Below are 27,827 nucleotides of genomic sequence, written 5' to 3' on the forward strand. Positions count from 1 at the left end.
CATTTTGCATAACCCGTGATTGGTTGAATGTTTCAGCTTTCATGGCTCGAAAGATATTTGCGAAAGGAGAACTGTGTCTTGGTGCCTTACAGAGATCTGGGACAAGTCCACCTCCATTTGGGCGAAAAGCAGTGTTAGTGTTGAGTATCACTGGAACGGATCCAAATGGGTAAGTTTATTTAATTGTGGTTCATAAGATTGAGTTGTTACTTATTAGTTTTAAATGTTGTATATTCCACTTAAGTTTTTGGTAGGGAAAGTATTTTAAAAAATGAATTTATTAAGCCATAATATGATTGATTTTGATTAGACTTTGAAAAAAAAAAACTAACAATGATAGTACCCCATTCATTTACTCCATTGGATCGTTCATTAAATCGCTCGACCAACTCTGTGATTGAATATCTTATTCTCACAAAGTCATATATATCTAACTTATTTATCTACTATTTCATTTGTGATTTTGTATGAATATATAGATGGTGGTAAATCCAAAAATCAAGAAAATAAACAAAGCTTCCACCATTCATCCATTGTACACAGCCGCAGTTATCGACGCAAGACGAGCAACACTTGATCTTCTTGTGTTGAGGTACATGGAACTTCGGTTCTCTCGGTACAGTCAGGTGTTTCGTGGATCTGAAAGATAAACAAACAACCCACTTATGACTTGACTTTAATGATAGTATGATAGCATGCGTCTACTTTGGATGCAGATGTAAATGAAATTTTATTACCTTCTCGGCACAAAAGGTCTGTCAAAATATGGCATGGGTTGAGCTTTTGGAATGATCTCTTTCCTTAGTCTTCTTATCTCTTCTTCTTCTGCTAGCTGAGAAAAGCAAAATAAACATACCAAAAATTATTGCAGGACTGAAAAACATGTTGTCTCGTGTTCTCGTTTGCTATAGATATAGTTTACCTTTTGTTGTCTCTCCCTTTCCAACCGATATTGTTCAATAAATCTCATTTTCCGGGCAACCTTGATAGAAGGAAAAACATGTTTAGACAAAAGTATTAACAGATTGAAAAGCGGCAAGCTTACAAGTGAAATAACAAACTCCCCCAGATTCATGCTGTGACACAGATGGAAATGTGTCATTTCATGTGTTTCTGACAAAAAGTTTCAGCAGGTTAAGTAGGAAAAAGCTATGCCTGTTGATCAAATTCAGCACGCTCCTCTGCTCTTATATCACTATGCAATACCACATCAATGGGCCTATTGTTTTCTTTAACCGGAGGCTTTACCAAAAACTGAAAAACCATTAAATAAAATATATCTAATCAATTATTTCTGACGTAACTTCATATGCGACCAAGATACTGGGACAAGCAGCTATCATACTCCAAATAACAAGATCACTGTGACGATCAGAAAAATAATATTCAAGACTTCTTATCGGTTATCAACTTAGCAAAAGCATTTTTAGCCATAATCAAGAAAAATACTTATGGAAGTCATGAAATGATAGGCCGACCAAATAAAAACAATAAGGAATTGGAAGTATTAAGGTAAAAATTCTCAATTCAGTTAAAAAAGCTTTCCCCAGAGAGATAACACTGCAGGTTACCTCTGGTTCATCCGTGATCAAGGGAAGACGACCCTGAGCAATGGGTATCTGCAATTTTTTCTCCTCTTCCATCCTTTCTTGCAATCTTTTGTTTAGTACAATGTGCAGGCGGGATTCCCAATTTTTTTTATCGAAATAAATCCTACTTTCTTATCTAGACATGAACATGGTTTCGCTCTGATACCATTAGGGATGCGGCTTCGGCAGCATTCTCAAAAGTCATAGTTAAACTTCCGAAAATGTTTAAGCCTTTAAGTTACAACCTATTTTCTTACTGAATACAAGTTTATTTACAACTCAAAAACGAATACAGTAGCAGACTTAAGAAGTTTTATCTTTGCTCTTATAAGGTGGATAAATTGGTGAGTGAACATTAATATCTTCGAGTTTACAATTAAGTTTTGAACTTGTTTTAGCAGTAATAACAAATTATTTAATGTGTAAACGTCAATCTAAATAATAAACAGAGATCCTAACTTATATCAAATATCAAATGCACTAAATTCTGTTCTTCATGGCTTAACTGATTTATCCTGCTAAAGATAAGGTCAGGAATCACGAGTAGCCAGAGTACATGTTGAATATACTGTTTGGTTTATAATTCATTCAGTACCAAAATCAATAAGGTTTTCGGAAATTTCATATAACTTAAAACAATACCAAAATTTCAGATTTTTTTATCGCAAAATTTCAGAAAATCAGAAAACTAAAATCAAAATAATTTCAAAAGCAATATATATAATATATGAAAATAATAAATCCACTTACCGTTTCCGGTAGCCTCAAATTTATATGCAATATGAAAATTTCAGATTTTCTTATATTGTAAAATTCAAAATTTCAGAAAACTAAGATAAAAATTTATTATAAGCAAGATATAAAATATACAAAAATCAAAATATTATTATAAACAAGACATAAAATCAATACGAAAATTACAAATTTTCTTATATAAATTCTTTTTTCAGAATTACATAGAATTAAAATCCAAATTAAAATATAACATATATACGAAAATAATAATAACAAAAACCACATACCGATTCTGGTAGCCTCGGATACATATTCAATAAGAAAAATTAAAATTTTCTTGTATCGCAAAATTTCAGAATTTCAGCAAACTAAAATCAAAGTATTTTCAAAAGCAAGATATTCCCCATGTATTTCCAATGTTGGACTTTGGTTGCATTCCCAACAATCCTCCCGTCAAAAAAAATACCATTATTCTCATGGTCCGAGCCTCCTTTCAATCTCATCGGTCCTTTCCACTTAGAAGAAATCGAGGTGCACGCCTTACGTGAAATACTTGAAGCACCGCTGCCTCGAGAGCTTATTACGGATTTACTAGGAGCCCTCACCTCCTTCTTTTAAGTATCTAAGGATTCAAACCACATGGCTCAATCTAAACATGGCTCTAATACCATTACACAATTGAAATCACATATCTCCATAATGGTATGATATTGTTATGTATCCGAGGATTCCACCCACATGGCTAATCTAAACCTGGCTCTAATACCGTTACACAATTGAAATCACATATCTCCGTAAGCATTCTTAGTTTTGTTTTTGGGCTTTATGAATCAATGATCTTCCCCATTTATTTCTAATGTGAGACTTTGGTTACATTCTCAACAGAATTTATGGGAACTGACCCAGAATATACATATTTCAAGTTTCTTTAAAAAAAACTGATTTTTTTAAAAAGGGAGAAAAAAGTTCAAAATCATAAATAATTTAAATGAAGTTTCAATAACTTCATAAAGTTGAGAAACAAAGACAATTTTTTTATTTCGTCGTGCAATTCAACACTAACACTAACCTTCAATGTCAAACTATAACAACCTAATAGTGTCAATCTAACTTAAATCCCAAAAATCATATGTTACATTTTCTATCGATCATGTAATATAATCACTAGTTTCCCAAATTATTTTTTTATTGTAATAAGTCCTACTTTTCCATCAAGACCACGAACTTGGTTTCGCTTTGATACCATTCTATCATGCCACGGACCAAGGATGCGGCTTCGACAATATTCAAAGTCATGGTTAGGGGCAGACTTTAGAAAGATGAGGTCCTGGTCGAAGCTAAAAATACAGGCCTCGTGCATTAACTACACAAAGCTAAGAACTCGAAGCTAGGAACGTCAACGATCATGGAGGGACAATGTGAGAAATTCATGGACTCATGGTTAAAGTTTTGAAAATATTTAAGCCTCTAAGTTACAGAAATTCATGGAAACCAGCCCATTTTATTACAAAACCCAAGTTTACAAATCAGAAATATAGTAGCGAAATAAAAATTCAAATCAGAATAAGCTAAATAATTACTAAACTTCTTGAAACTGCAACAACACCATGAATATCCGATCAACATCTACAAGCCTGATAATTCTGTTTGTTCCCACCCCTACACGATTTCATTTTCGCTCTTATTTTCTGGAAGATGGGTAAATGAGTGAATGACAAGGGGCGGGGAAAAATTAATATCTTCCATTTTTAAATTTTTTATCTGTAATCACAAAATATTTAACTTGTAAAATGTACTCTAAATAATAAATAGAAATCCTAGATTATATCAAACATCAAATGCATTGATATAAATATAAGAAAATAATAATAAATCCCATTTACCAATTCCGGTAGCCTCAAATTTCTTATTATCTAGAGAGATACATAAAATAGTTTGTTTGAAAGCAGATAAAAGTTATAAAATCCGATTTCAAATATTAGTTATGTAGAATAACTCTAAGGTACTGTTTGGTGTGAATGATAACATGAATTGATTACACATCCTTGTTTCATTCAACGTTTGACTCAAATTCTACAAAGTCTTAAAGTTATAAATAATTATGTTATCCATACGAACTAAAAGGTGACTTAGAAATTAAATTCCAATATAAGGGTAACGATTTGTTGGTTTTGTATAAACAATTTAAACGTAAAAGTCTAATAAAACCGAAGTCAAGGGGAACCATCGAAAACATATATATTTCAAGCTTTTTTAAAAAAGGCTTTTTATATTTATTTTTTAAAAGAGTAAAGTTCAAGAGTGCTAAGTATTTCAAATGAAGTTTCAATAACATGATAAAGTTGAGAAATAATGACATATTTTAATTTTGTTTTGGAATGCAACACAAACACTAAGCTTCAAAGTCAAACTATAATCCAATAATGTCAATCTAACTTAAATCCCACAAATCATAAGTTAAATTTTCTATCGATCATGTAGTATAAACACAAGGTTCCCAAATAATTTTTTATTGTAGTAAATCTTGTTTTTGTGTGTGTGTGTGATTTTTCAGCAGCTTATATTGAAGACATAGAAATTATTAGTATAGAGTTGATGTTATTTTTGTAGGATAATGATATTAGGATAAATTGTTTTTAATATTTTGTTATTTCTTTAATAATTTTTAATTTGTTAATTTGATTTATAATTTTTTTCTCTTATTCTTCTAATTTTTTTCTTTTGTAAATATCCATGCTTATTCGAAATAATTCAAATTTGAGAAAACCAATTATATGTAGTAATAGGATTTTGATAAGGTTTGGATATCTAATCCTTTGACGGATATGGGGATGGGAATGATTGAATACCCAATGGGGATGGGGATGGGGATGAACATTACCCAAATCCGACCCATTGTCATCCATACCGTTCTGTCATGCCACGAACCTGGGATGTGGCTTCCGGCAACATTCTGGCAACATTCTTTAAACTTTGTGCCCATCTTTGTTTCCTTCCCAATACGAGTTCAACACCATAAACATGTTTATGCATTAAAATTGGAGGAAAACAACATGTCTAAAGATAATCATCATTGCACGTGCTCACGGGTCTTGGGGCAATCCAAGTTGAAGCCCTGAGTTAAAAATTAATGAAACTAGCCTATTTTATTATGGAATCCAATCCAAGTTTATTTACAACTCAAAAGCGAATTAGTGGCGGACTAAAATTTCAAATCAGAAGAAGCTAAATAATGATTGTTGGGTTTATAAACACTAGAAATCTTGATTTTGATGATAACAAAACTTTTTATTATGTTTCTAGAATATTTACTTAAGTGTAAAGTTGCTAGCGCAACCCGAAAATCGGAACTCAAATTTAACCAAGCTGAAAATCTGGCAAGCTGTAGTGTTTTGATGATAACTCATAGCTCGGTTATGCAAATGACCAGACCCCCAAATGATTGATCAGAAAACTCTATGTTATACAAGTCTTATTTCTGGTCAGTTGGGCTAAATCGAATGCTATCTAGGTAAATTGATGGTTGCAATGCAAAAATAATTGTAATGAAAACTGAAAAACTGTTAGTAACAGGTTTTGCACATTATCAGGGCTCAGACCTCGAATCAGCAAGGCTCGGCCTAACTGAAACGAGCCTGGCTGATTTATCAGTCTAACTGACGAGCCTAACTGACAGCAAGGCTCAAAATCAGTAGGGCTAGGGAAAAATGGCCTTGACGATTTTAATGTCAGAAACAATCCAGAACCTTTCTTAACAGTCATATTCTTTGGAGGCTATAAATACAATATCTTGAAGATTAAACAAAAGCTTTGAAGGAGATTCAAAGCATGGTCACCCTAGCAAACTCAAGTGTGGGGATACATATGAGATATATACATTGTAAAGGATTAAATTCTCACACACACAAATCACTCACACATAAGAGAGTTGAGCTTCAATAAATAGTTGAGTAATAGTCTTTACACAAAAACTTCAAAGATTGAGTAATATGCGGATTGTGAGGTTGTTGCCTACAATCAAGAGTGTGCTAGGAGCTTCGATTAAGCAAAAGAAAATTCTTAGGTTGAAATGGGTTTATACAATGTGTTGCATAAATCAAAGTCGTCTAATAGATCCTTCCTAAGTAGAAGAAGGGATGATAATGTAAGAGTTGTTGATCTCTGAACATCCATAAACAAATTAGTATCTACTTACTTTATTGCATTTAATTATTGTTGTTTATTTTAGAATGCATTGTTCAAGCATTTTATGTATCTTCAAATAACAAAGCATTGCATAAAAAGTGTTTGATAAACTGCTTCAACCAAACCGTTTTTATTATCGCTCTTATGTTCTAAAAGAGGGGTGAGTTGGTGAATGACAGTGGGGATCGCTCTGCAACTGATATATCTTCCAGTTTTGAAATAATTTTTAAATTTTTTTAACATTAGCAACAAAATATTTAATGTGTACACAATATTTACTCTAATTAATAATCAGAGATCCTAGCTTGTATAAAATATCATATGCATGATATTAGTCCTCTAGATTTTCCATCATGTTTTAACTGATATCAGTATTCTAGATTTATTCTCCTAAGGGTGAGTTCAAGAATCAGGAGTAGTCAAAATTATGTATCCCTAACATTTGGTTCAAAATTTCATTAAGTACCAAAATCAGGAATTAGAACTCAGATATTCAGAAATTTCACATGACTTTATTGTATCGCAAAATTTCAAAAAACTAATTCAAAATATTTTCAAAAGAAATATATAAAATATACAAAATAGTATTAAAGCCCAAAGTATGGTATCCTCAAATCCATATTCATACAAAAATTTCAGACTTTCTTTTATTGCATAATTTCAGAAAAAAAGATTTCAAAAGCAATATAGAAATTATAAGAAAATAATAATAAAGCCGGCTTGACGATTCCAATAGCTTAAAATGCAAATTCAATATGAAAATTAAAGATTTTCTTGTATCATAAAATTTCAGAATTTTAAAAAACTAAAATAAAAATAGTTTCCCAAAGCAATACAATAAAAATATGAAAACAATAATAAAGTATACTTACTGATTCTGATAAGTTAAAATCCATATTCAATACGAAAATTATAGATTTTTTACATCAAAAGATTTCAGAATTTCAGAAAACTAAAATCAAAATTTTTCAAAAGTAATATGATGCCCACTTACCGATTCCGATAGCCTAAAATCCAAAGCCCGCTTACCGATTTTGGTAGCCTCAAATCCATATTATTTGGAGAGACTACGTAAAAAAGTTTGTTGGAGAACAAACAAAAGTTCTAAAATCTGAATTCAAGTATTGTTTATATTGATTAACTCGAAATGTTAAGTTCCAATACATGGGTAACTGTTTATTTGTTTTGTATAAACAATTTAAATGCCAAAATCTAACAAAACTATTAGTTACTAATGAAGTCATGGGAACTAATCCAAAACATATATATTTCAAGTTTGTTTTTAAAAAAAGAAGACAAAAGTTCAAGAATCCTAAGTAATTTAAACGAAGTTTCAATAATTTGATAAAGTTGAGAAACAGAGACATTTTTTTATTTGATTCTGGAATTCGACATGAACGTCTGACACTAATTTTCGAAGTCAAACTATAACCCAATAATGTCAATCTAACTCAAATCCCAAAAATCATAAATTAAATAAAAATCTTAATTTTGTTTCGCTAATTGATAATGATAAATGTTCACAAGTATATTTTATTTTTTATGTTGAAAGTTAGCGGGTATCACAGCTGCAAAGGTGAAAACATAGCTACAATCACCTTTATGAGGAAACAAATCACATCACATCATGTATAAAATGTCTCACCCTTCGCCTGCTTCTTCCAACTCGGGCAGAAGTCCTGGTTGAAAAGCTGAAGCTTCAAAGTTAAAAAATCTAAGTCAGAACATAAACAAGATAAGAAAAAACACAATTTATATGATTAGGACAAACATATATCTTCTTGCTAACCTTCCTTGGCTGCTGTCTAACGAATAAGAACGGGTTGAACCCAAACTTAAGCTTTCTGATGTAAGTTAAATATCTGATGGACAATACAAAGGCAAATAAACTTGCGAGTTAGAGACCTTAGTAGACTGTTGCAGTCCGGGCAAGCCCCATTTTGTCCCCTTCTTTTCGTCCTGCACTTGCTCCAATTCTTCATCCCCAGAATCATCTGCTTTCCGAATCAAATGTAGATTCTCAAATGCCCTTACCAAATGCATCACCCTACCAGATCCTGACTCTGGAACACTTTCTCTGGCTTCTTTTAACAGTTTATCTCTTCTCCTCTTCAGAATTAATTCAACATATTCATCGTTATTCTCTGATGAATCTTTTCCTTCCAGTCCCCCTTCGTTATCAATCCTCGTGTCTTGACCAATGTGGTTTACTTTTAACCTTTCGTTCTCATCTCCGACATTATGCTTATTTAGCTTCTCAACGTCAATTTCATTGCTTAGTTTAGCGCGCTTATCGAAAAAATCTTCTTGAGAAGCCCTCAAACTCTGATATGCCACACACCAACACTTGCTGGATTTCCCAATCGCCTTCTTACACTTCTCACACACCACACCAGCCGCTGAAGAATTCAGTTCCTCATTCCTAGATTTCTTCTTCGCAATCACAAACTTCCTTTCTCGAATTTTTTTCTTCAACAAAGGCGAAGCCACTCGGATGGGGTTAGGGCTTCTGGAATCGGATTTTTTGGCACTCTTTTCTGACTTGATTATCGTCGGAGAATTGAACGACTTCAAGTTAACGATTGAAAAATTTGGGTCGAGATTCTCCAAAAATTTCCGGGTGTCATCAAAGTTAGATGGATTGAACCGGCTGTAGTTTTCTTTCCCAGGAGTAACAACTGCACCCGCAGTCCTCGAATTCGATTCCATGGGGAAACGCCGGAAAATCGAGTGAAGATTGGGGATTTTAGATACAGTAATGGAGAGGAGTCTTTAGGGTTTACAAGATGAGATCGTTGGAATTCATTGATTTACGGGGAAGTGGGGAATGATCGAAGAGGGCGCGGGGAGAGCTTCCTTCTGACTGCGGAATTGTAACGGCTAGTTATTTTTTAAGCGTTGATTAGTTGTTCTGCCGGACGGTCAGGATTGCAAGTTACTTTCCAAGCCCAATGCTTCAGTAGCCCATGGACTTTGCCATTCGGCCCAAAATTTGTACGATTTAGGAAACATTAATTATAATTTTTCAATTTATCTTCAAATTTTATTTATATTTTTCCAATTTAATAAATTTTATTTATTAAATCTTCTCCTAAAATATATATTTTAACTTACACTACACATGGAAAACTGACTTGAATGTTACTCGAAAAGGTGCGTTAATTCTTAATCTTGAAGTTAGCTTCATGCCTGCAATTAATGATTGATTGAACTTGCATCAAAGCTACATGCCATTTTTTAAAAGTTTTTTATGCACTAATTGTTATGTATTTTTTACTAAATAAAATTATAGTGATAACCGATTACATGTAACTAAAAGCTGACATAAATTTTATTTATTATTGATGATTCATTTCTTGAATAGGATTTAACGTACAAATTATCTTCTACCATATAAAGTTTAATATGTATGCATAATTTTCCGAGTGAAACTTCAAATAATCACGTGTATCATCGATTGAGTGAAGTGACATGAACATTTTTTTATAATAAAAACACGAATTCAAATAAAAATATTTACGAAAAAACTTCAATTTATTATCTAAGATAATCATTTAATGATAAGAACAAAAAAAAAAAAAAAAGAACCTAAAAATTGATGAATACTATTTATAAGCAATGAATCAACAAAAATGTAGATCCTAAAATATGATTTATTGCCTAAGTATGGTTTACATAAAGGTCTGAAATTACCATAATCTTCTCCACCTTCCAAGAACACTCAAATTTTGGCACTTGGAGCACATCGACTTGGAAAGCCATACGTGTAAGTGGAGGGGTCTTATTGTAACTTCACTCGTCCGCGGGGTGGGATCTTGGATCTAAACGACAATATAAGAGCTGCCCGCTCTCACGGTTTCTCGACCAACTTCTTTCATTCTCATACAGATATAGATCTCTCGTTCTCTCCACTTTTCAGAAATCCAAACGCGTAATTCAGAGGTAGATTTTTTTTTCTTCTTTAATCTGAAATATTGTAGCTAAGATGGTGTAAAAGTTTTGTTCTTGCTTTTATGTGGAATTTGATACCCGCGCTAGGATGTGTGCCAGGTGTGAATTTCTGGGTGAATTCAGCTTTTCTCGCATCATTTTACGTTGAATTTCCTGAGACGAAATCTTAAACTAAGATTTAGTTTTTTGGGTGTTGATCTGAAATGTAGTTGCCCGCTATTTACGTGATTTTGTTCTTTCCTCTGGTTTGATCTCTCATTTGCTGCGTTAGTTTTTTCATGATTATAATAGTTGCGGGAGTTTTTTGGAACTAGTACGTTCGGTGAATTCTGGCATTTGTCGAGCTCTTTTGTTTTCTGATGATTTAACTCAAATTACTAGCAGTGTTTTTGGGGATTACATGCAATTGAGGGATGGATCTTCAATGATAACTTTGTGGTTTTCTTTTCATATTGAAATGTTCTGTTGAGTTAAAAAAAAGTTTAGATCTTCAATGCTGGCATCTTTTGTCTCAGCTGCTTGCATCAAATGTGATTCCCAAAATTATTAAACGTTCAATTCTGAAAAACTACGATTTTTAAAATTTATGTGATTCTAATTTGATGGAGTATTAAGTTTTTTTATTCATGCAAACTAATGATGGGCAATTTGGATTCGTGTGTATGCATCTTTTATTAACTGTCTCTTTAGCGGCTCATTTTCCTTACTGGATGGCTGCTGTAAATTTAAATTAAATATTAATTTTTTCCATGTTCATGGTGCAATGATTAGTAATTAAATCATATTTTTGTTATGGTAATGCTTCCAAAAGCTGCCTGAGGATATTTTATTTCATATCGAAGTGTTATCCGGACTTAAAGATTTTGTTTGTCATTGAAGTATGATGTAAAATTGGATATCTGAGAGTTGTATGTTTGATATCTTTTCTAGAGCACTGAAACAAGGGTCAAATGGTGAAGATTTGCTGTATTGGAGCCGGGTATGTAGGAGGCCCGACTATGGCAGTAATAGCACTAAAGTGTCCTCAAATTGAAGTAGCTGTTGTTGATATTTCTGTTCCTCGTATCAATGGCTGGAACAGCGATCAGCTTCCCATCTATGAGCCTGGCCTTGATGATGTGGTAAAACAGTGCCGGGGAAAGAATCTGTTCTTCAGCACGGATGTGGAGAAACATGTATTTGAGGCCGACATAGTCTTTGTCTCAGTCAATACTCCCACCAAGACTCGAGGTCTTGGAGCTGGTAAGGCAGCAGATTTGACATATTGGGAGAGCGCTGCCCGCATGATTGCTGATGTGTCAAAATCGGACAAGATTGTGGTTGAGAAGTCCACTGTTCCGGTCAAAACTGCTGAGGCCATTGAAAAAATATTGACCCACAACAGCAAGGGAATTAATTATCAAATCCTCTCTAACCCAGAATTTCTTGCTGAGGGGACTGCTATTCAAGATCTTTTCAACCCAGACAGAGTTCTCATTGGAGGCAGGGAGACCCCAGAAGGCTTCAAGGCCGTGCAAGCCCTGAAGGATGTTTATGCCCACTGGGTTCCTGAAGATCGTATCCTCACCACTAATTTATGGTCTGCAGAGCTCTCAAAGCTTGCTGCTAATGCATTCTTAGCTCAAAGAATCTCTTCAGTCAACGCGATGTCTGCTCTCTGTGAGGCTACTGGAGCAGATGTCACCCAAGTGGCTTACGCCGTAGGAAAGGACACAAGAATTGGTCCCAAGTTCCTCAATGCCAGTGTTGGTTTTGGTGGTTCCTGCTTCCAGAAGGACATTCTGAACTTGGTTTACATTTGTGAATGCAATGGTCTCCCGGAAGTTGCAGAATACTGGAAGCAGGTTATTAAGATCAACGACTACCAAAAGAACCGTTTTGTCAATCGCCTCGTTGCTTCCATGTTCAACACAGTCGCTAACAAGAAAGTAGCCATCTTGGGTTTTGCCTTCAAGAAAGATACTGGTGATACCAGGGAGACTCCTGCTATCGATGTTTGCAAAGGACTCTTAGGTGACAAAGCCTACCTGAGCATCTATGATCCTCAGGTCACTGAGGATCAGATCCAGAGGGACCTTACAATGAACAAATTCGACTGGGATCATCCCCTTCATCTTCAACCGACTAGCCCCTCCACTGTGAAGAAACTTCATGCTGCTTGGGATGCCTACGAGGCCACAAAGGATGCACATGCCATCTGCATCCTCACCGAATGGGATGAATTTAAGACACTCGATTTCCAAAGGATATACGACAATATGCAGAAACCCGCCTTTATTTTCGATGGAAGGAACATTATTGACGCTAATAAGCTCAGGAAAATCGGTTTCATCGTTTACTCAATTGGCAAACCACTTGATGCCTGGCTCAAGGACATGCCTGCTGTCGCATAAATTCAAAATCAATTGTCAGAATGCCTGTTGGAGTTCAAACCAAGCAGCATAGTTGTGAAAACCAGGCAATCGCATGCTATTATTTTGCCAAAATTTTATTTTATTTAAAAATATGCATCACTTTCTGATTTCACTCATATGCCCTTTTGTAGTTGGAGGATTATCAAATATTGCTGCTATCTGGTATAAAGTTAGAAGTTTTATTGGTGACATTACTTTTTTTCGTTTGTGCTTTTGTTTTAGAATTATTGTTTTTGTTGTAGTCCTCCTTTATTATCTTTCAATTTATCAGCATTTGTATCATCTCCTTGACATGCAATCTCTGGAACTGTTCCACGATTTAGATACCTGTTCAAATCTTTCGTTCACATAAACATAAATAACGTGACAAAATAATTTTTGATTTATGTGTGCTGGTAATTTACTGGGCCTTGTGAAGAAAGTCCAAATATATAAAAATGTCCATGTTCATCGGATTCGCATCACCAACTGATTAACTGCGTATTAATTTATGTCGAATTTTCGTTTTAACATATTTTTGTGATTTGAGAAAATCCTCAAATTCCTTGAAGTGCCCTAGATTTATCACATCATAGTCCGACCACCCCAAAGAGAAAGAACATGGCCTCCCACCACCATTTCTGCCAGTGCCACCAACCCGCCACCAACTCCCCCTCTTGCTATGGCCACTGCTGCTACACTCCCCACACACACTGCCACCAGCACCACCACCACCACCCTCTGCCATTACCGCCGCAAGATTCCAAATTCCATTTTCCCATCCCTCCACGACCCCATCTCTATTCTGTTCAATCTCACATTCAAAATCTACACCACCACCCCCATACCCCGGAAGGCTACCTCCACCATGAGCGGCGGATCCATCCCACCGTGTCCTCTCTGCTAAGCCGAATCGCCTCCCTAGAGTCTGCCCTCCACCGTCGCTCCTCCCCTTTTTCCTCCTCCCACTCGCTCCGTGATGCGGCTGCGTGCACCATTCAGACTCATTTCAGAGCCTTCCTTCTCCGCAGATCAAGAACCCCCTCCGCCAGCTCAAAGATCTTGCTTCCATTAAATCAACTCTCGGGCTTCTCAAATCCTCGGTTTATGAGAAAACCCACTTCGATCATGGCATACTCTATGATAAAGCCATGGACTTGCTTCTCAAACTTGAATCTGTTCAGGTAAAAAGAGATCCTGGCTAGGAATGCTTTTATATGCTTGTATTGTTTTTAACACGAGTTATGTGATGTAGTCCGATCGATAATCTTTTCCCCATTTTTCCTCTGTGCTTGTACATTGAAGGGTAGTGATCCCATGATTAGAGATGGAAGAAAGTCAGTGAGCAGAGAATTGAATCAATTTTTGGATTGGATTGATGCAGTTTGTGTGGAAAGGGGAGGGGGTTTTCAAGTAATGTGAGACATAGAGGAGATAATGTGAAAACTAGGGTGTTAAATGGTGAAAGAAAAACTGGTAGCGTGAAAAGTGGAGGCTTCAAAGGAATCAATGTAGCGAAATTGAAAGGTTTAGTTGAAAAAATTGATAAATTAGCTGAGGAGCTTGAGGAGGAAAGTGGGTCAGGTGAAAGCCAAGATTTGTTTTTGACGAGAAATCAAGTTACTTCTGGGAATAGAAGTGGGATTTTGGTGAAGCAGTATGGAGGAGCTCATCCCAAAGTAACAAAAAATGTAAAATTTGCCGACAATGGCAAGGCTTGTTGGGTTTCAAGGAGAAACAGCAGGCCATTATTGGAAGAGGATTGTGATGATAGCATTGATGACGTAAATTTAGATGATGCTGAAAGACAGCTTGAAGATGATCTTTGTCGAGAAGTTGAAGTAATGGGGGTATCTTCAAAAGATGCTGATGATGAAGATGAGGAGGAAAATCACTCGGAGAGTGGAGGATCGTTGCCGAGCAGTGATGGCAAAAAAGGCCTCGGAAATAATAGTAATCATAAAGCCGAGGAATTTGTTTTTGCTGCTCCGTTGCCTGTGAAGATGGAAATGAGAGATGATTTGATTGGAAAGAGACGCAATAGCTAAATTGCTTCGGTTAATCGGATCCGCATATTGTTGCGACAATAGGAAACCAATGCCAGATTGCTGTTTTTAGTTTTTGGTTTGCATTTGGGGATCAAGAAAGAGCTTGTAGTAGAAAAACATGGTGACTATATATTATGTTGTGAGAGATCGGTGTCTTTATTTGAGCATGTAGCAGTTGCCTTCATTGGTGTGTGTAGCTTGTATGTTATTCTAACAAATGTTGTATCTTACATTAACTCATTCTTGTTTTTCTTGGGTTTTGTCTGTTAGATCTTTGAGCCCAGTCTTGGTTGTTTTTTTCGATGTTATTCGTTGTGGTCTAAATTGTACAATTTCCAGTACTTTTTTTATAAGATTATCCATTTTTCTTATAGCCATACTTGTATATATACCGTAAAATTTTCCTTTATTTTTGAGATAAAGTGCTATTACATTGGGATTAAGTACATAATAATATTATATCTAAGTTGAAGGGGTAAAAATTTGAGGCGTATAGTACAGTACATACAGTTGAAGCCTTGTGATGATCTTAATCAACAGTTATTTGAAATTTGAAGGTGCACAATTTATCTTGTCAAATTGAATTTAGGAAAAATTAGTTTTTAAGTCCGTTATGTTTGTCAAATTTCATTTTAATTTGACATGTTTAATTTTTGTTGCGGGAAAAACGACTGCTCGTTGGAATTTAATGATTTGACATCGAACTTTAAAATTATGAATATTTCAAGAAAATACACCGCACAAAATTTATTTTATCTTCTAAATATTCAAAAATAATAATTAACATCAAATGAAAGTCAAGCAAAAAAAATAAAATACAAATAAATAAATAAATAAATAAAACAATTTTACCATGAATGTATTTCATCTTTTCCCACATCGACCCAAGGAAAAAGAAATTCATAAGCGGGGAATTAATCAACGAGGAGCGGCAAACGTTTGAGAGAGAATTTATGGGTACGCATATTTCCAGAAAATTATGATTATGCACAGATAGATATCGGAATTGGGAAAGTGATAGGATATTTTTGGGATATGCATTTCAATGCGGGGACTGGAGGGGAATTAGGAGCGTTGATTAGCTGCCGGAGTGGTGAGGAATGCATTACAAATTTCGAAGAATTGCTGGGATCTACCTTTTCATTCGAGGAAGAAGATTATTAGCTTCAATTTTTGTAATGGTGGAGGCGGTGGAGGCGGAAGGATCATTTGCTGAACTTTAGGAGGGTAAAAGTGGAAAAGAGGAGCATTGTGGAGGAAGAGAAGGGCGGCGGTGGAAGATGCAGCTGCACTTCTCACCTAGCATGAGAAGTATAACGATATCATCGAGCAGCTGTGGAGGAAATGTCAATGGAGGAGGCGGAGATTTGATGAGGATCAAGGTTGCAACTCGCCATATTTCGTACCGCGCGCTCTTCCAAACCATTTTGATTCTTGCTTTTTTGTTGCCTTTTGTCTTCATTCTGACCGCCCTCGTTACCCTTGAAGGTGTCAACAAGTGCTCCTCAATAGGTACGTTCCTACTTATTTCTTACAAATTTTGATGGACGTTTGCTTTGTGTTGATTATTTTATGTGATGATGTTTGTTTGTTATATCTTGTGGACATTTGTTTTATGCTTTGTGCTATAATGGCATTTGGTGGATTGGTTTTTGGATTTTGGCTTCTTTACAAATTTTAGCTTTGGTACTTCCTTCGGACTGTGCTCCTATTTGTATGAAATGTATCAACTGGCATTGTAATGGCTTGCGAAGGACCTAATTACCCATTAGCTGAGCTAATGGCAGCTTGTCATCCTAGGTTATATGGCTAATATGTAGTTATGCTGTCTGTATATATCATATCGTTTACTTCCATTTTTTTTCTTTTTTGCTCAAATGTTGATAAAGTTGTCCTCTTTGCATTATTTTTCCATGAAACTTTGGAATTCTATCACGTGCTTCAATAATCCCGACTCCTTGCCTTCTAAAACTCTTATTATTTGAAGCAATTTACTTAAATGGCCTTCTTATCGACTGAAAGTGACCGATTCCATATTCTGCTCTCCTTTCTGTACTTCACCTCGCTATTGTGTCTGAAACATGATGTATGTTTTAAAACAGAGCTCCTTTTGTTACTTTAGACAATTATTTGAGTTATTCACTCCTGAATCGGAATGTGAAGTCCTAAGCACTGGTCCAGTGTCATGATGTAGTTTTTTGTGCTATATATTAAACTACATGGCAAAATATTTAAGTTGATGATCGTGTGAGAAAAAATGAGAAATGAGTGACTTCCAGCCATTTTTGCTCTTGCTTTTACCTGTATGCTTTCTTTACGATGCACGTGTTTCTTCTTTAAAAATAATAATTTCATTCTTACTTTGATGTATAAAAATATTGATTCATCGGTGAAGTTTATGGTCTCAAGTTCTGTTTTTGTTGCTCTCAGATTGTTTAGGACGCCGTTTGGGGCCTAAGCTTCTTGGTAGAGCTGATGCTTCTGGGGTAAATATATTTTGCTACTCGTTGATATTTAAAACGTATTGATTTAATTAAATATATCATACTTTTTCAAAGTAACTAGTTTTATTGGTGATCCACGTATGATACTGATACTGAAACCTTGTCACTTTTTTTTTATGAAAGAGGCTGGTCAAGGACTTTGTTAAGATCCTGAATCAAGCAAACTCTGAAAAAGTCCCTCAAAGTCTGAAGCTCCCAGACTCTTTTAGTCAGCTTGTTTCTGAAATGAAAAACAACAAACACAGTTCAAAGGAGTTTGGTTCGATTTTGAAAGGGATGGTAGGTGTCGGACTTACATTTGTGTTGTTGTTTGGCAAGTTCATGTTTGCGAATTGTTGATAAACCTTGCAACTTGTTTAGCTTTCTCTCTTTGCTTCTTCCTTTCTACTGACTCCAGTGCTTGATACATCATGATATATCGTATTTTAGAGTTTTAAGTCTAATTTTCTTGTGCATCTATCACGACAAACAAACAGATACTGTATCAAAATTGTTAAAACTTTGAGAAGGTTCTGAATTATGATTTAGCTTAAAGTTCTAAACCAACTAACTGACGAGACCCTTTCTCTGGGGTGACTTGGACTGCACCAATTTGGACATGATGGTTTTGTCTTACATTCCACACACCAAATTAAATCAAATCATGTCACCTCTAATATACCACGAGTTAAAGTGTTAATGTAGAAACAGATAAATAGTGATGTTACCATTGTACAAGATCCTATGGTTTTCTATCCCCCATGCAGCACGGTTCATGTCAATTGTCAATTGTCATATAGGTTTTTTTTGAATTTGGCTTTTGGGAACGGCTGTATCATAAACTGATTTTTATCCAAGTAATTAAAAAGTGATGTACCTTATTGGTTGTCCCGTGGGTTTGATAAGTGTAATGACTGGTGCCAGTTAATAGAAGCATTAATTTTGTTTGAGGTCAAATATTTATTCACATCTCTTGCAATTGATCTCTGGATATTTTTTCAAGCATTCTTTCTACCTAATTGACATGTATGTAATTTATGTATTATGGATTCTCCTTGGTGATCCTAATTTTGTTGATTTGGAAACTGATTTTTCTCTCTCTAACAGATGGAAAGATCTGAAAGGGAAATCAGGGAATCCAGGTTTGCAGAGCTAATGAATAAACACTTTGCAGCTAGTGCTATTCCTAGGGGCATTCACTGCCTTTCATTGAGGCTGACTGATGAATATTCTTCTAATGCTCATGCGCGCAAACAGTTACCTTCTCCAGAGTTACTTCCTTTGCTTTCTGACAACTCCTACCATCACTTTGTATTGTCTACCGACAACATTCTTGCTGCTTCAGTTGTTGTCACATCTGCTGTGCAGTCATCACTAAATCCCGAAAGAAATGTTTTTCATGTCATAACTGACAAAAAAACATATGCAGGAATGCATTCATGGTTTGCTCTAAATCCTGTATCTCCAGCTGTAGTTGAAGTAAAAGGTGTTCATCAGTTTGATTGGTTAACTAGAGAGAATGTCCCAGTTCTTGAAGCTGTGGAGAACCATTATGGGATCAGAAATTACTACCATGGAAATCACGTTGCTGGAGCCAATCTTAGTGATATCTCACCGCGATCATTTGCCTCAAAATTACAAGCTAGAAGTCCAAAGTATATCTCCTTACTCAATCATCTACGTATATATCTTCCAGAGGTAATCAATTAGCCATTGAGCATGCAATTCACGTGCTGTATATTTTTTAATCATATGATAATTATAGAGTATTGCTTCTGAAATTGCAAGGGATACACCATGTGCAAATATCGAACTTGAATATGTAGATAACCAACAGCTGTCTTGCTATTTTAAAAAAATTGGCATCTGTATTAAATTTCAACCCTTGTTTGTTGTTTGGAAACAAATCATTTCAAAAGTCTACGATCCAATCACATATAATCAAACAGAGACCACTGATAGGATCCCCGATGTTTTCCCCAAGCTTATCTCCCTTCATAAGAAACTTGAACCTTTTGAGCACTTGATCGGAATCTGATCAATTCAGTATCATCAGTTTTAACACTCAAGTCTTCTTATCAATTACAGCTGGGATTGAAAATATGTGTTATCATTATTTTATTGCCGTTGCCTTTTCACATTCTATTCATCTTTTCTTATTTAAGGCTGAGAAAGTTATTTTATTACACCTTGCAGCTATTCCCATACCTTGACAAGGTGGTGTTCTTAGATGATGATGTTGTGATTCAACATGATTTGTCTCCTCTCTGGGCTGTTGACCTTGATGGGAAAGTTAATGGAGCTGTTGAAACTTGTAAAGGCGAAGATGAGTGGGTCATGTCCAAAAGATTTAGAAACTATTTCAACTTCTCTCATCCACTTATAACAAGGAATTTGAATCCTGATGAATGTGCTTGGGCATATGGAATGAATATTTTTGATTTGAGTGCATGGAGAAAGACAAAAATCAGGGATATTTATCATGCCTGGCTCAAGCAGGTATACTTCAATGTCCTTTTAATTATATCAAGTAACTTGTGATAGTACTTACTTGCTATACGTATGATGCGTTGATCAGTAAGGCAACTATTTGTGCAAGTAGGAGGCTCAGCTTCGTTTCAGCGAGAGCTGCAGATCTTTATATACCTTGATATTTTTCATTTTGTTTCTATTTGAATACCACATATCCCGTCTTGCTTTGGTGCATTACTAATTCATCAGCTTTAGTTTAAGTTGAGTCCACTGTTTGTAAGTTTACACTTGCCTGATTTATCCATGTATTTTGTGGCAATTCACATTTTTTATGTATTTATGCATTCTTGTAGGTACGGCTTTATAATATTATATGCTGTATTTCTGCCGTTAAATTCATCCAAATATTCCTGCCCTTCTCCGTTATCAATTTCTGTACCATACCTATCAACTTCTTAACCAGGTTATCTGACTGCAGAATTTGAAGTCAAACCTGACATTATGGAAACTTGGAACCCTACCCCCTGCTTTGATTGCATTTAGGGGTTATGTTCACCCAATTGACCCCTCGTGGCACATGCTTGGGTTGGGCTATCAACACAAGAGCAACATTGAAAAAGTAAAAAAGGCAGCAGTGATTCACTATAATGGCCAGTCAAAACCATGGTTGGAGATTGGTTTTGAGCATCTCCGGCCATTTTGGACCAAATATGTGAACAACTCCAATGACTTTATCAGGAATTGCCACATCTTGGAATAGTAATCAACCAACGGAGTGTCACACTTGTGAAATAAATTGACATAAGATGGATACATTTCTGGTCCCTTTTGTGTGATAAAGAAATTTGTAGATATTTGGTTGAGCGAGAACAAGGGGAACCTTGATCTTTTTCACCGCGGTGAAATTAAATCTTGATTTCTACTTTGCCCACATTCCTGATGACTGGTATTGAAAATGGAAATCCGATCAGTATTTGGTTGAGCTAAGGGCATTATTTCTTTGCCTTCAAGTTGGAATTTGATCCTGCGAGTCTTGTTGCTTAGAAGAGAATATGGGTGTATATATTTGTTAATGCATATTGGGACATGATTCAGGAGCCATTGGTCTCGCCGGTCCTCTGCGTGGTTCCCTCTCTTCCCCAAACTAAGGAGATGGTTCTCTCTTATGTATTGCTTTCACATTTAGACAGGTTTTCCCCCATTTTCTTCAGTTTTTTACTCATTGCATTGATATTTTATCATTTTGGTGGTTCCCGTAGATAAGTTGTTAGCTTCCATTTACATACAAAACATCCGATACTTCCATATTGGTATTTCTTCTCTCTATTGGTTCGAAACATTTTAAACGAGCATATGATTCTTCATTGCAAAATTAAATTGAGAATATACATGATTTCCAAAAAATCAAGGGTCGTTGTCATTGTTCGCTTAATGCCGATCGCTATAATTTAAATTCTGATACTTTAGAATTGATTAGGGAGGAATTTGAGGCAGTGTTGTTACTTGGCAACATTTAGGCCACCAAAAATGAATATTTTGCTTTTAAAAGGTGAATGATTTGGTTCCCTTTGAGACAATTAAGAGAAGCTTAGATTCCTAATAGTTGGGGTCACGTATGTTATTTTCTATAATTTATTTTTTAAAATTAGCATTTATAACCTCATGGTAAGATTATTTAATTTTAACATTAATGTAAACTATTAAAATAGTAATGTGCTGATTGTTGGTTGAATAGTAATGCGCTGGTTGCTGTAAACTATATTTAAAATAAAAAATTAGCATTTAAAAGAGAAATATGAACTATGAAGGGGAGCATTTGCTGGTTGTTTATCTAACTGCATTGTTCTGAACAAATAAGTTTGGCAAAATATCAATTTTAGTAATGTATATATATATATTGGATTTATTACTTGATGTTTAACTAAATGCTTAATAATTATATTTTGACGATCAGTTTTAGTCATTATTGTGAAAATCAATATCATTGTTATATTTTTATAATTATGTTGTTAAACATACATGCATGTCACGATTTGGTATTATTGATGAAAAATATGAAACTAAAAATATTATTCAAATATATTCATAATTAATATTGACAATTTGTCGATAAGTTTTTTTCATGGGAATGAACTAACTAATAAGAGAACACAACACGAAGTTCATCGACTGCGTATAAGTTAAGTAAAATTCGACGTTTTTATTAACCTTAAAAACTCCGTTACAGCCTAGCCTCGATCTAGCATTTTCTTTATGTATATATATAATATATATATTATACACTGATACACGAACACCAGTTGAATTAACAATTCATAATTTCATACTAACATATTTTCGAGAAAAAAATAATAATTCATCACTAACATCTACATGTAAATACGTGTTGTACATTATTTATGCATTTCACGCCTTTGTCGCTTCTTCTTTTGTATTTTCTGATTTTCTAATGCATTTCTTCATTACCCTTGCTTTGTGTTTCTTGAAAACTAATACAATCTAGCGAAAAAGGGGAATCAGAGGAAGAATTCAACTCCACCCCAGATCAAGTAATTGCGTTCTTCAAAGTTTTTGATTGTGGGAACTTGAGAATTTTTACCGAAAGTGAGAACTTATGAGTTTTGTTTTTCCATTTTTTTTTTTTTGGGTTTGATTACTTTATTGATTTAGAAGTTAGACAAAGATTTAATTCACTTTTTCGTGATATTTGTGGAAAAAGGTGAGGTGATTACTGTTTAAGATTCTATTCCACTTTACCTTTTTTTTAGCTTTATTTTCGTTGCATCAGTTGGATCAGTCAACGCGCTGGTTCTTGTTCCTTGAAACCGGGCATGATAACCATTTTTTTTCGATGGTGTTAAAAAATTTCCAATAAGTTTAATTTTATATTTGCATCAATCTATGTGGTGCTGATTATTTAATTTATAAATTTGTGATATTCAACTGTGCATCTTAAGAATTCAAAGACTGTATTTTTGGTTAGTTTTAGAATCATATCTCAGATGCACAAAAGGCAAAGATGTGGATGGCTTTCATAATTCATTGAGGAGAGGAAATTCTTGTTATTGAGTGGATTCTTCATTGCTTTTGTGGAAGTGATCTGAATATTTTGTTGAACAGTAGTTCTTGAATTATTTTGAAGATGTCTGGGGCAAAAGATCAGCTGGAAATCAAGTTTAGGTTGAATGATGGGTCAGATATTGGACCGAAGAATTTTTCTGTGGCTACAAGTGTCGCTACCTTGAAAGAGAATGTCATAGCTCAATGGCCTAAAGGTTTGATGATTTTTTCAACAAAAAAAGATTCTTTGTGTGTCCAGTCTTTTCTGCATATGGAGACTTGAATCTGCATCTGTGCTGCGCTTATTTATGATTTACAAACATAAGCACACAATATATAAAGTTTCTTTTAATTGTGGCTGTTAATTCTGCTTTAAGCCCTAAAAAGGTTAGCATGTACAATAGATGGGGATTGGGCATGTTTCGATCGAAGAACTGGAATGGAATTTTCTCCTGAAAAAGAAATCTAGTAGTTAAGTTTTAGTCTGCCTTTGAAAGTGCACGTGCCCTCTTTTTCTGACTCTGTTAGAACTTGGTGCTACTTGGGAGTTGGGCGTAGCATAGTGACATGATCAAATTACGTGAATCACCAAATTCTAGGACATGTGATTTTATCATAAGGTGTATCAAATGGTTTCGTCTTCTATTGGAGTTTGTTATAATTAGGATTCCTACTGTTGGTAAGCAACAACAATAGACTTGTTTGTTAAAGTGGTTCATTTAGAAATGAGTTGAACATGAATACTATATTGTCAATTTAATGCTTTATTTCTGCAATCCAAACTAGTACATACCCATGATCTTATATACCTTCTAGGCTTGTGAACTTCATCACAGCACATTATACAAAAAAATATTAGGTTGCTCGTTGTCTAAACTCAAGTTTCTTCATGTTATGGTGTTATTTCTGCCTTCGGGTAAATAATCAAACATACTTTCCTTAAACAGAGAAACAAAATGGTCCACGTACAGTGAAGGATGTCAAGTTAATTTGTGCAGGAAGAATACTAGAGAACAACAAAACTGTGGGGGAATGTATGAGCCCATTATGTGATATTCCAGGAGGAGCCACCACCATGCATGTCGTTGTTCAACCCCCACCTGAAAAAGGTTTGATTTAAACTCCTTAATAAACATTTCTGGGAGATAATACCATCTAAAATTTCGTCTTTTCCATGTATATGTATGTGTTGGTTTTTATTGTGTAAGGGTCGATGGTGTTTCTCTTTCTTTCCCTAACTGTTGCCTCAAATGCTCTAGTTTTTACTTTTGAATACTATGTTCATCGGGTACGTATCATTTATGTGCAACAGAGAAGAAAGTACCAAGCGAACCTAAGCACAAATGTTTGTGTGTGATTTTATAAGATGCGAGCAATGTAGCAGCATTCCGATTCTCAACAGGTTTTTAAATTCTAGACTCCCTTTACTCGTCTTTTGGAATAAAAACGAGCTTTTTTTCTTCTTTTTTTACATTTTGCAGATGAAGTTGATGGGATTTGTATAGCCATCCAAAGAGGTCAAATTCTTGTTGACACAAAACAAGTGGTGAAACGAGCGCACATAACAAAAAACATGCATTCATGAAGGTTCGTCGTTGATGTTACTTCCATTGAGTGTAATGTTTTATAGATACATTTCTCAGATTATTTTGATGTATTTGGCTTTTTAAGCGTCGATTAAAGATTTCTTCATGCTTTGGAATGAATTTGATTCATAATCATAGAATGCCCCTGTAGTCTGTTGATTATGGCAGTTGATCTGTTGATTATGACAGTTGATATTCATTCATGGTGTTTGAATCTTAAAATTTCTAGTTTCTCCTTAACTTACGGCAAATGTCCACGTTTTATATTTTTCGTAACGAAGTAGTTGCTAAAGATTTCCGTTTCACTATTAGAAAGAGTAATAGTTGTTTATTTTCATCAATTTTCAAATTTATTTTTCCGTAGTGTTAAAACCTTTACAGAGTTTCCATTTAAAATTCATACATACGTTAAAATTTGGAGTAGCAGGACTGCGAAACAACGAAACATTATATCCACTTTGAAAAACTACTTACCCAACAAATTTTCAAAGAATATCTTCCAAGTATCATCCTCAAAATTTTGAATTGAAATCATTAAAAGCCAACGGAAACGCTGCCATTACAAGAACTTGTTACATTGTACCTTACATTAAGGTTCCCAAAGTATTCATAAATCACAGCCAACAATATTTGCTTGAACCATCACCATGTACACAAACAATGTTTCTTGGCAGCCTTGCGCCAGTGAATCTCAATGAAATAAACAAACATAGATCACTAACATGCATGTTGAACACAAAATCTTAGATGTCAAACCAGAAGTATTGTCAAATCTAGAATGAAAAACACATAATCTGGTTGTGCAGAGACAGAATGTCATGTGAAGATCTCCCTCATCAGCCAATCCAAACTGGGATATGCAAAGTACAGAATGAGGAAAGATGGTAGTGCAAAGACAACTGTGATAAGTATGTACAGAGCCAAGATGGCTGCACTAGCAGGAATCGCATAAAAGATTATGAGAAGAAAAATGACGACCAGTGGAAACTTTGCAGTCAAATGAACAAAGAAAATGAGGGCCTTTCTGAGGTTGGAGTGAAACCTCTCAACAGCAAGATATCCGTTGAATTGATTGCCATCATGACTAGATTCCAACAGTTCAGAATGATGCATATGTTGCCGTCTTCTATGGTTATTGCCTACATAGCTTCTCGTTGCTTTTGCACTTGATGAACAAACTACGTGATGATGCCCACAAATGGTGGAATCAGATTTCACTCTGTCACCATTCATGCTTTCCAGCATCCAAAGAAGAAAGAAATTTTTACTGGGAAATTTCAGGTTCCCTCTATAAACCAGGCGAAGTGACAAGAGATTGCACCAGGGGCAAGATATGAAGAGTGGGAGCTGAAGTGGTAAAGTGGGACATTTCACAACAGCCCACTGGAGACCAAGGATGCAGTTCTTGCACAATGAATGTCCACACCACAAAACATAGGGTACATTTTCAACAAGATTAAAGGATTCCCAGCATATAGGGCATTCTAGTCCCTCCTCTCTGCTGGCTGTTGAAGAAACTTCACCATCAGAATAATCCATCGAATCTTGTGTTTGCTTCAATGGGTCAATCTTGACCCCAGAGTTTCCATCTAAACAACCGGAAGCAAGTTCCAGATCATGCAGCAAAGTAGGGAGGCTGCTAATAGATTAACATTTCCTGTCCACAAGGCAAGGGCTCAAGCTACTAAGAGGTCAGACACAAAAATAAGATTCTCAGACTGAAAATTCATGGAAAAAAACAAAGATTAACATATGCAGATTCTAAGTCAGCTAAACTTAACTGCTGTCTATTTCCACCCCGACACATCAAATACCAGTTCAAAGTGAAACGAAAGCACCATTTGCATATGTGAATAATTTCATCACTTATTTTGAGCAAATATATCAATCATGATTCTTCAATAACCACAGCATTGAATCTGTTTGTTTCCTTAAAAAAGGTTTGAAAAAAAAAGGTTGATTTCACAAGAGCGATCATACGTAGCATCAAATCGAGGATCGCAGCTCGGGAAAATTAATGGATCTAAAAAAGTAATTTAAAGATGGAATTACCTATAGATTGAAGCCGATATCGGCGAAACCGGCAGAGGAGAGAAGAAGGATCTGAGATTGATCACAAAGACACAAACAACAGTGACAAAAATGGCGGGGTCCGTCCGCTGTGTGGCTGAGCTTAACCAGCAGCAAGTGCCTTTTGACCTTGGATTCCACATATATTGTCCAATCTCGTCGGCTTCTTTTGAATTTTTATTAATTGATTTCAACTGAATTGTGATAATTTTTTCGCGAACAAAAAGTAAAATTGAATTCAATTAAATAATTTTAATTTTTTGAAAAAATAAAATAAGAATAGATTGTCCGTTAACATAATAATTTCTAGAAAGTTTTATGGTTTAATAATATAGATTTTGACGCAGTTTAATATACGCAAAAGCATATCAACCTTGAAGATATAATCAAAAAATTTCTGAACGAAATATTTCCTCAAAAACCAATTTCGAAACTATATGCAATCGGTATGTTTTTTACTTATCCGACCGAAAAATGAACCCGTCGTTCCGAATTTTGTTCCGAGACTCAACTGTCCGACCATGAATCCTCGGTTGAACCCGCAAACTTAGAGAAGACGGAGAAAACATTCAACTTGTAGAAAGATTGAAAGGTTGAAGATAAAGCCTTAGCGAAATCATTTGTCACTACAAACGAGAACTCAATCATTGACAACGGTCACGAGACGGATACTTTTTGGGGACGTATTTCAAGAGAATTGTCCCGCAATTTATGTAATTCTCCGATCAATTTATATAGTCGTTGCAAATTAACTTTTGGAATATAGCAAGTGTGGATTTTTTTTCTATGTTTACTCCTTCATTTCAAATTTATAATAATATTTTAGTTTTAAATAAATTATACTTGTAAAAATAAGATGAAATAATTTTTAAGAATAAATATAAATAAAAATATTATTATTATTTATTTAATAATAAGTTAAATTATTGTAAATAAAATTGAAAGTGTATTTATTTAATGTAAAATAAAAATAAAGATAAATGAATAAACTGTTAGACCGACAAATAACGAGCGTTGTTTTTAAAATGAATGTGAGAGAATGTATGTTTTAAAATAATATATATGTGATATGTAGAGCCCGTGATTTTTGATTTGGTGGTTAGTGTTATAAGTGAAACAGTAGGTCACTTGTGAGACGGTCTCACGAATCTTTATTTGTGAGATGGGTCAACCGTAGTGATATTCACAATAAAAGTAATAATTTTTCATGAATGATCCAAATAAGATATATGTCTCACAAAATACGATCCGTGAG

The 27,827-nt window shown here is 34.9% G+C and overlaps 6 protein-coding genes across 16 annotated transcripts; 4 read left to right on the plus strand and 2 right to left on the minus strand.

The window, feature by feature from the left end:
• Window positions 1-348: 348 nt before the first annotated feature.
• On the minus strand, window positions 349-9,494 carry LOC142538097 (microtubule-destabilizing protein 60-like). 4 transcript variants are annotated; one of them, XM_075643537.1, is made up of 5 exons: window positions 8,415-9,494; window positions 8,155-8,200; window positions 923-1,254; window positions 738-832; window positions 349-639 (listed from the first exon to the last, which is right to left on the minus strand). In XM_075643537.1, exons 1-3 carry the CDS (start codon window positions 9,216-9,218, stop codon window positions 1,232-1,234), a joined length of 873 nt encoding a protein of 290 aa, XP_075499652.1. In that variant the 5' UTR covers window positions 9,219-9,494; the 3' UTR covers window positions 349-639; window positions 738-832; window positions 923-1,231. The 4 variants fall into 4 exon arrangements, 3 of the variants coding, with proteins under 3 accessions (XP_075499652.1, XP_075499654.1, XP_075499653.1); XR_012818646.1 differs by lacking the exons at window positions 8,155-8,200; window positions 8,415-9,494 and adding an exon at window positions 1,572-1,913; XM_075643539.1 differs by lacking the exons at window positions 349-639; window positions 738-832; window positions 923-1,254 and having other exon boundaries at window positions 8,299-9,494.
• Window positions 9,495-10,264: 770 nt separating this feature from the next.
• On the plus strand, window positions 10,265-13,065 carry LOC142537066 (UDP-glucose 6-dehydrogenase 1-like). Its single transcript, XM_075642608.1, has 2 exons — window positions 10,265-10,451; window positions 11,391-13,065. The coding sequence occupies exon 2, from the start codon at window positions 11,411-11,413 to the stop codon at window positions 12,851-12,853; it is 1,443 nt and encodes a 480-aa protein (XP_075498723.1). The 5' UTR covers window positions 10,265-10,451; window positions 11,391-11,410; the 3' UTR covers window positions 12,854-13,065.
• Window positions 13,066-13,302: 237 nt separating this feature from the next.
• Window positions 13,303-15,170, plus strand: LOC142537067 (BAG family molecular chaperone regulator 8, chloroplastic-like). Its single transcript, XM_075642609.1, is given in 4 exon segments — window positions 13,303-13,894; window positions 13,897-14,037; window positions 14,159-14,251; window positions 14,254-15,170. Coding segments are annotated over 4 exon segments (1,302 nt in total). The 5' UTR covers window positions 13,303-13,474; the 3' UTR covers window positions 14,902-15,170.
• Window positions 15,171-15,760: 590 nt separating this feature from the next.
• LOC142537065 (putative galacturonosyltransferase 14) lies at window positions 15,761-21,094 on the plus strand. The gene is made up of 6 exons (XM_075642607.1): window positions 15,761-16,413; window positions 17,332-17,387; window positions 17,529-17,684; window positions 18,492-19,082; window positions 19,581-19,883; window positions 20,335-21,094. The coding sequence occupies exons 1-6, from the start codon at window positions 16,182-16,184 to the stop codon at window positions 20,614-20,616; spliced, it is 1,620 nt and encodes a 539-aa protein (XP_075498722.1). The 5' UTR covers window positions 15,761-16,181; the 3' UTR covers window positions 20,617-21,094.
• A 1,126-nt stretch (window positions 21,095-22,220) lies between these two features.
• Window positions 22,221-24,724, plus strand: LOC142537070 (membrane-anchored ubiquitin-fold protein 2-like). 6 transcript variants are annotated; one of them, XM_075642613.1, is made up of 4 exons: window positions 22,221-22,405; window positions 22,999-23,131; window positions 23,864-24,025; window positions 24,398-24,724. In XM_075642613.1, exons 2-4 carry the CDS (start codon window positions 22,999-23,001, stop codon window positions 24,499-24,501), a joined length of 399 nt encoding a protein of 132 aa, XP_075498728.1. In that variant the 5' UTR covers window positions 22,221-22,405; the 3' UTR covers window positions 24,502-24,724. The 6 variants fall into 6 exon arrangements, with proteins under 6 accessions (XP_075498728.1, XP_075498733.1, XP_075498731.1 ...); XM_075642618.1 differs by having other exon boundaries at window positions 22,274-22,405; window positions 22,980-23,131; XM_075642616.1 differs by having other exon boundaries at window positions 22,279-22,405; window positions 22,977-23,131.
• Window positions 24,725-24,995: 271 nt separating this feature from the next.
• Window positions 24,996-26,735, minus strand: LOC142537069 (uncharacterized). 3 transcript variants are annotated; one of them, XM_075642612.1, is made up of 2 exons: window positions 26,555-26,735; window positions 24,996-26,183 (listed from the first exon to the last, which is right to left on the minus strand). In XM_075642612.1, the coding sequence occupies exon 2, from the start codon at window positions 26,039-26,041 to the stop codon at window positions 25,319-25,321; it is 723 nt and encodes a 240-aa protein (XP_075498727.1). In that variant the 5' UTR covers window positions 26,042-26,183; window positions 26,555-26,735; the 3' UTR covers window positions 24,996-25,318. The 3 variants fall into 3 exon arrangements, with proteins under 3 accessions (XP_075498727.1, XP_075498726.1, XP_075498725.1); XM_075642611.1 differs by having other exon boundaries at window positions 24,996-26,186; XM_075642610.1 differs by having other exon boundaries at window positions 24,996-26,159; window positions 26,555-26,734.
• Window positions 26,736-27,827: the final 1,092 nt, after the last annotated feature.

The sequence above is a fragment of the Primulina tabacum genome, chromosome 2 (assembly GCF_025594145.1).
Source record: "Primulina tabacum isolate GXHZ01 chromosome 2, ASM2559414v2, whole genome shotgun sequence".
Lineage (NCBI taxonomy): Eukaryota > Viridiplantae > Streptophyta > Magnoliopsida > Lamiales > Gesneriaceae > Primulina > Primulina tabacum.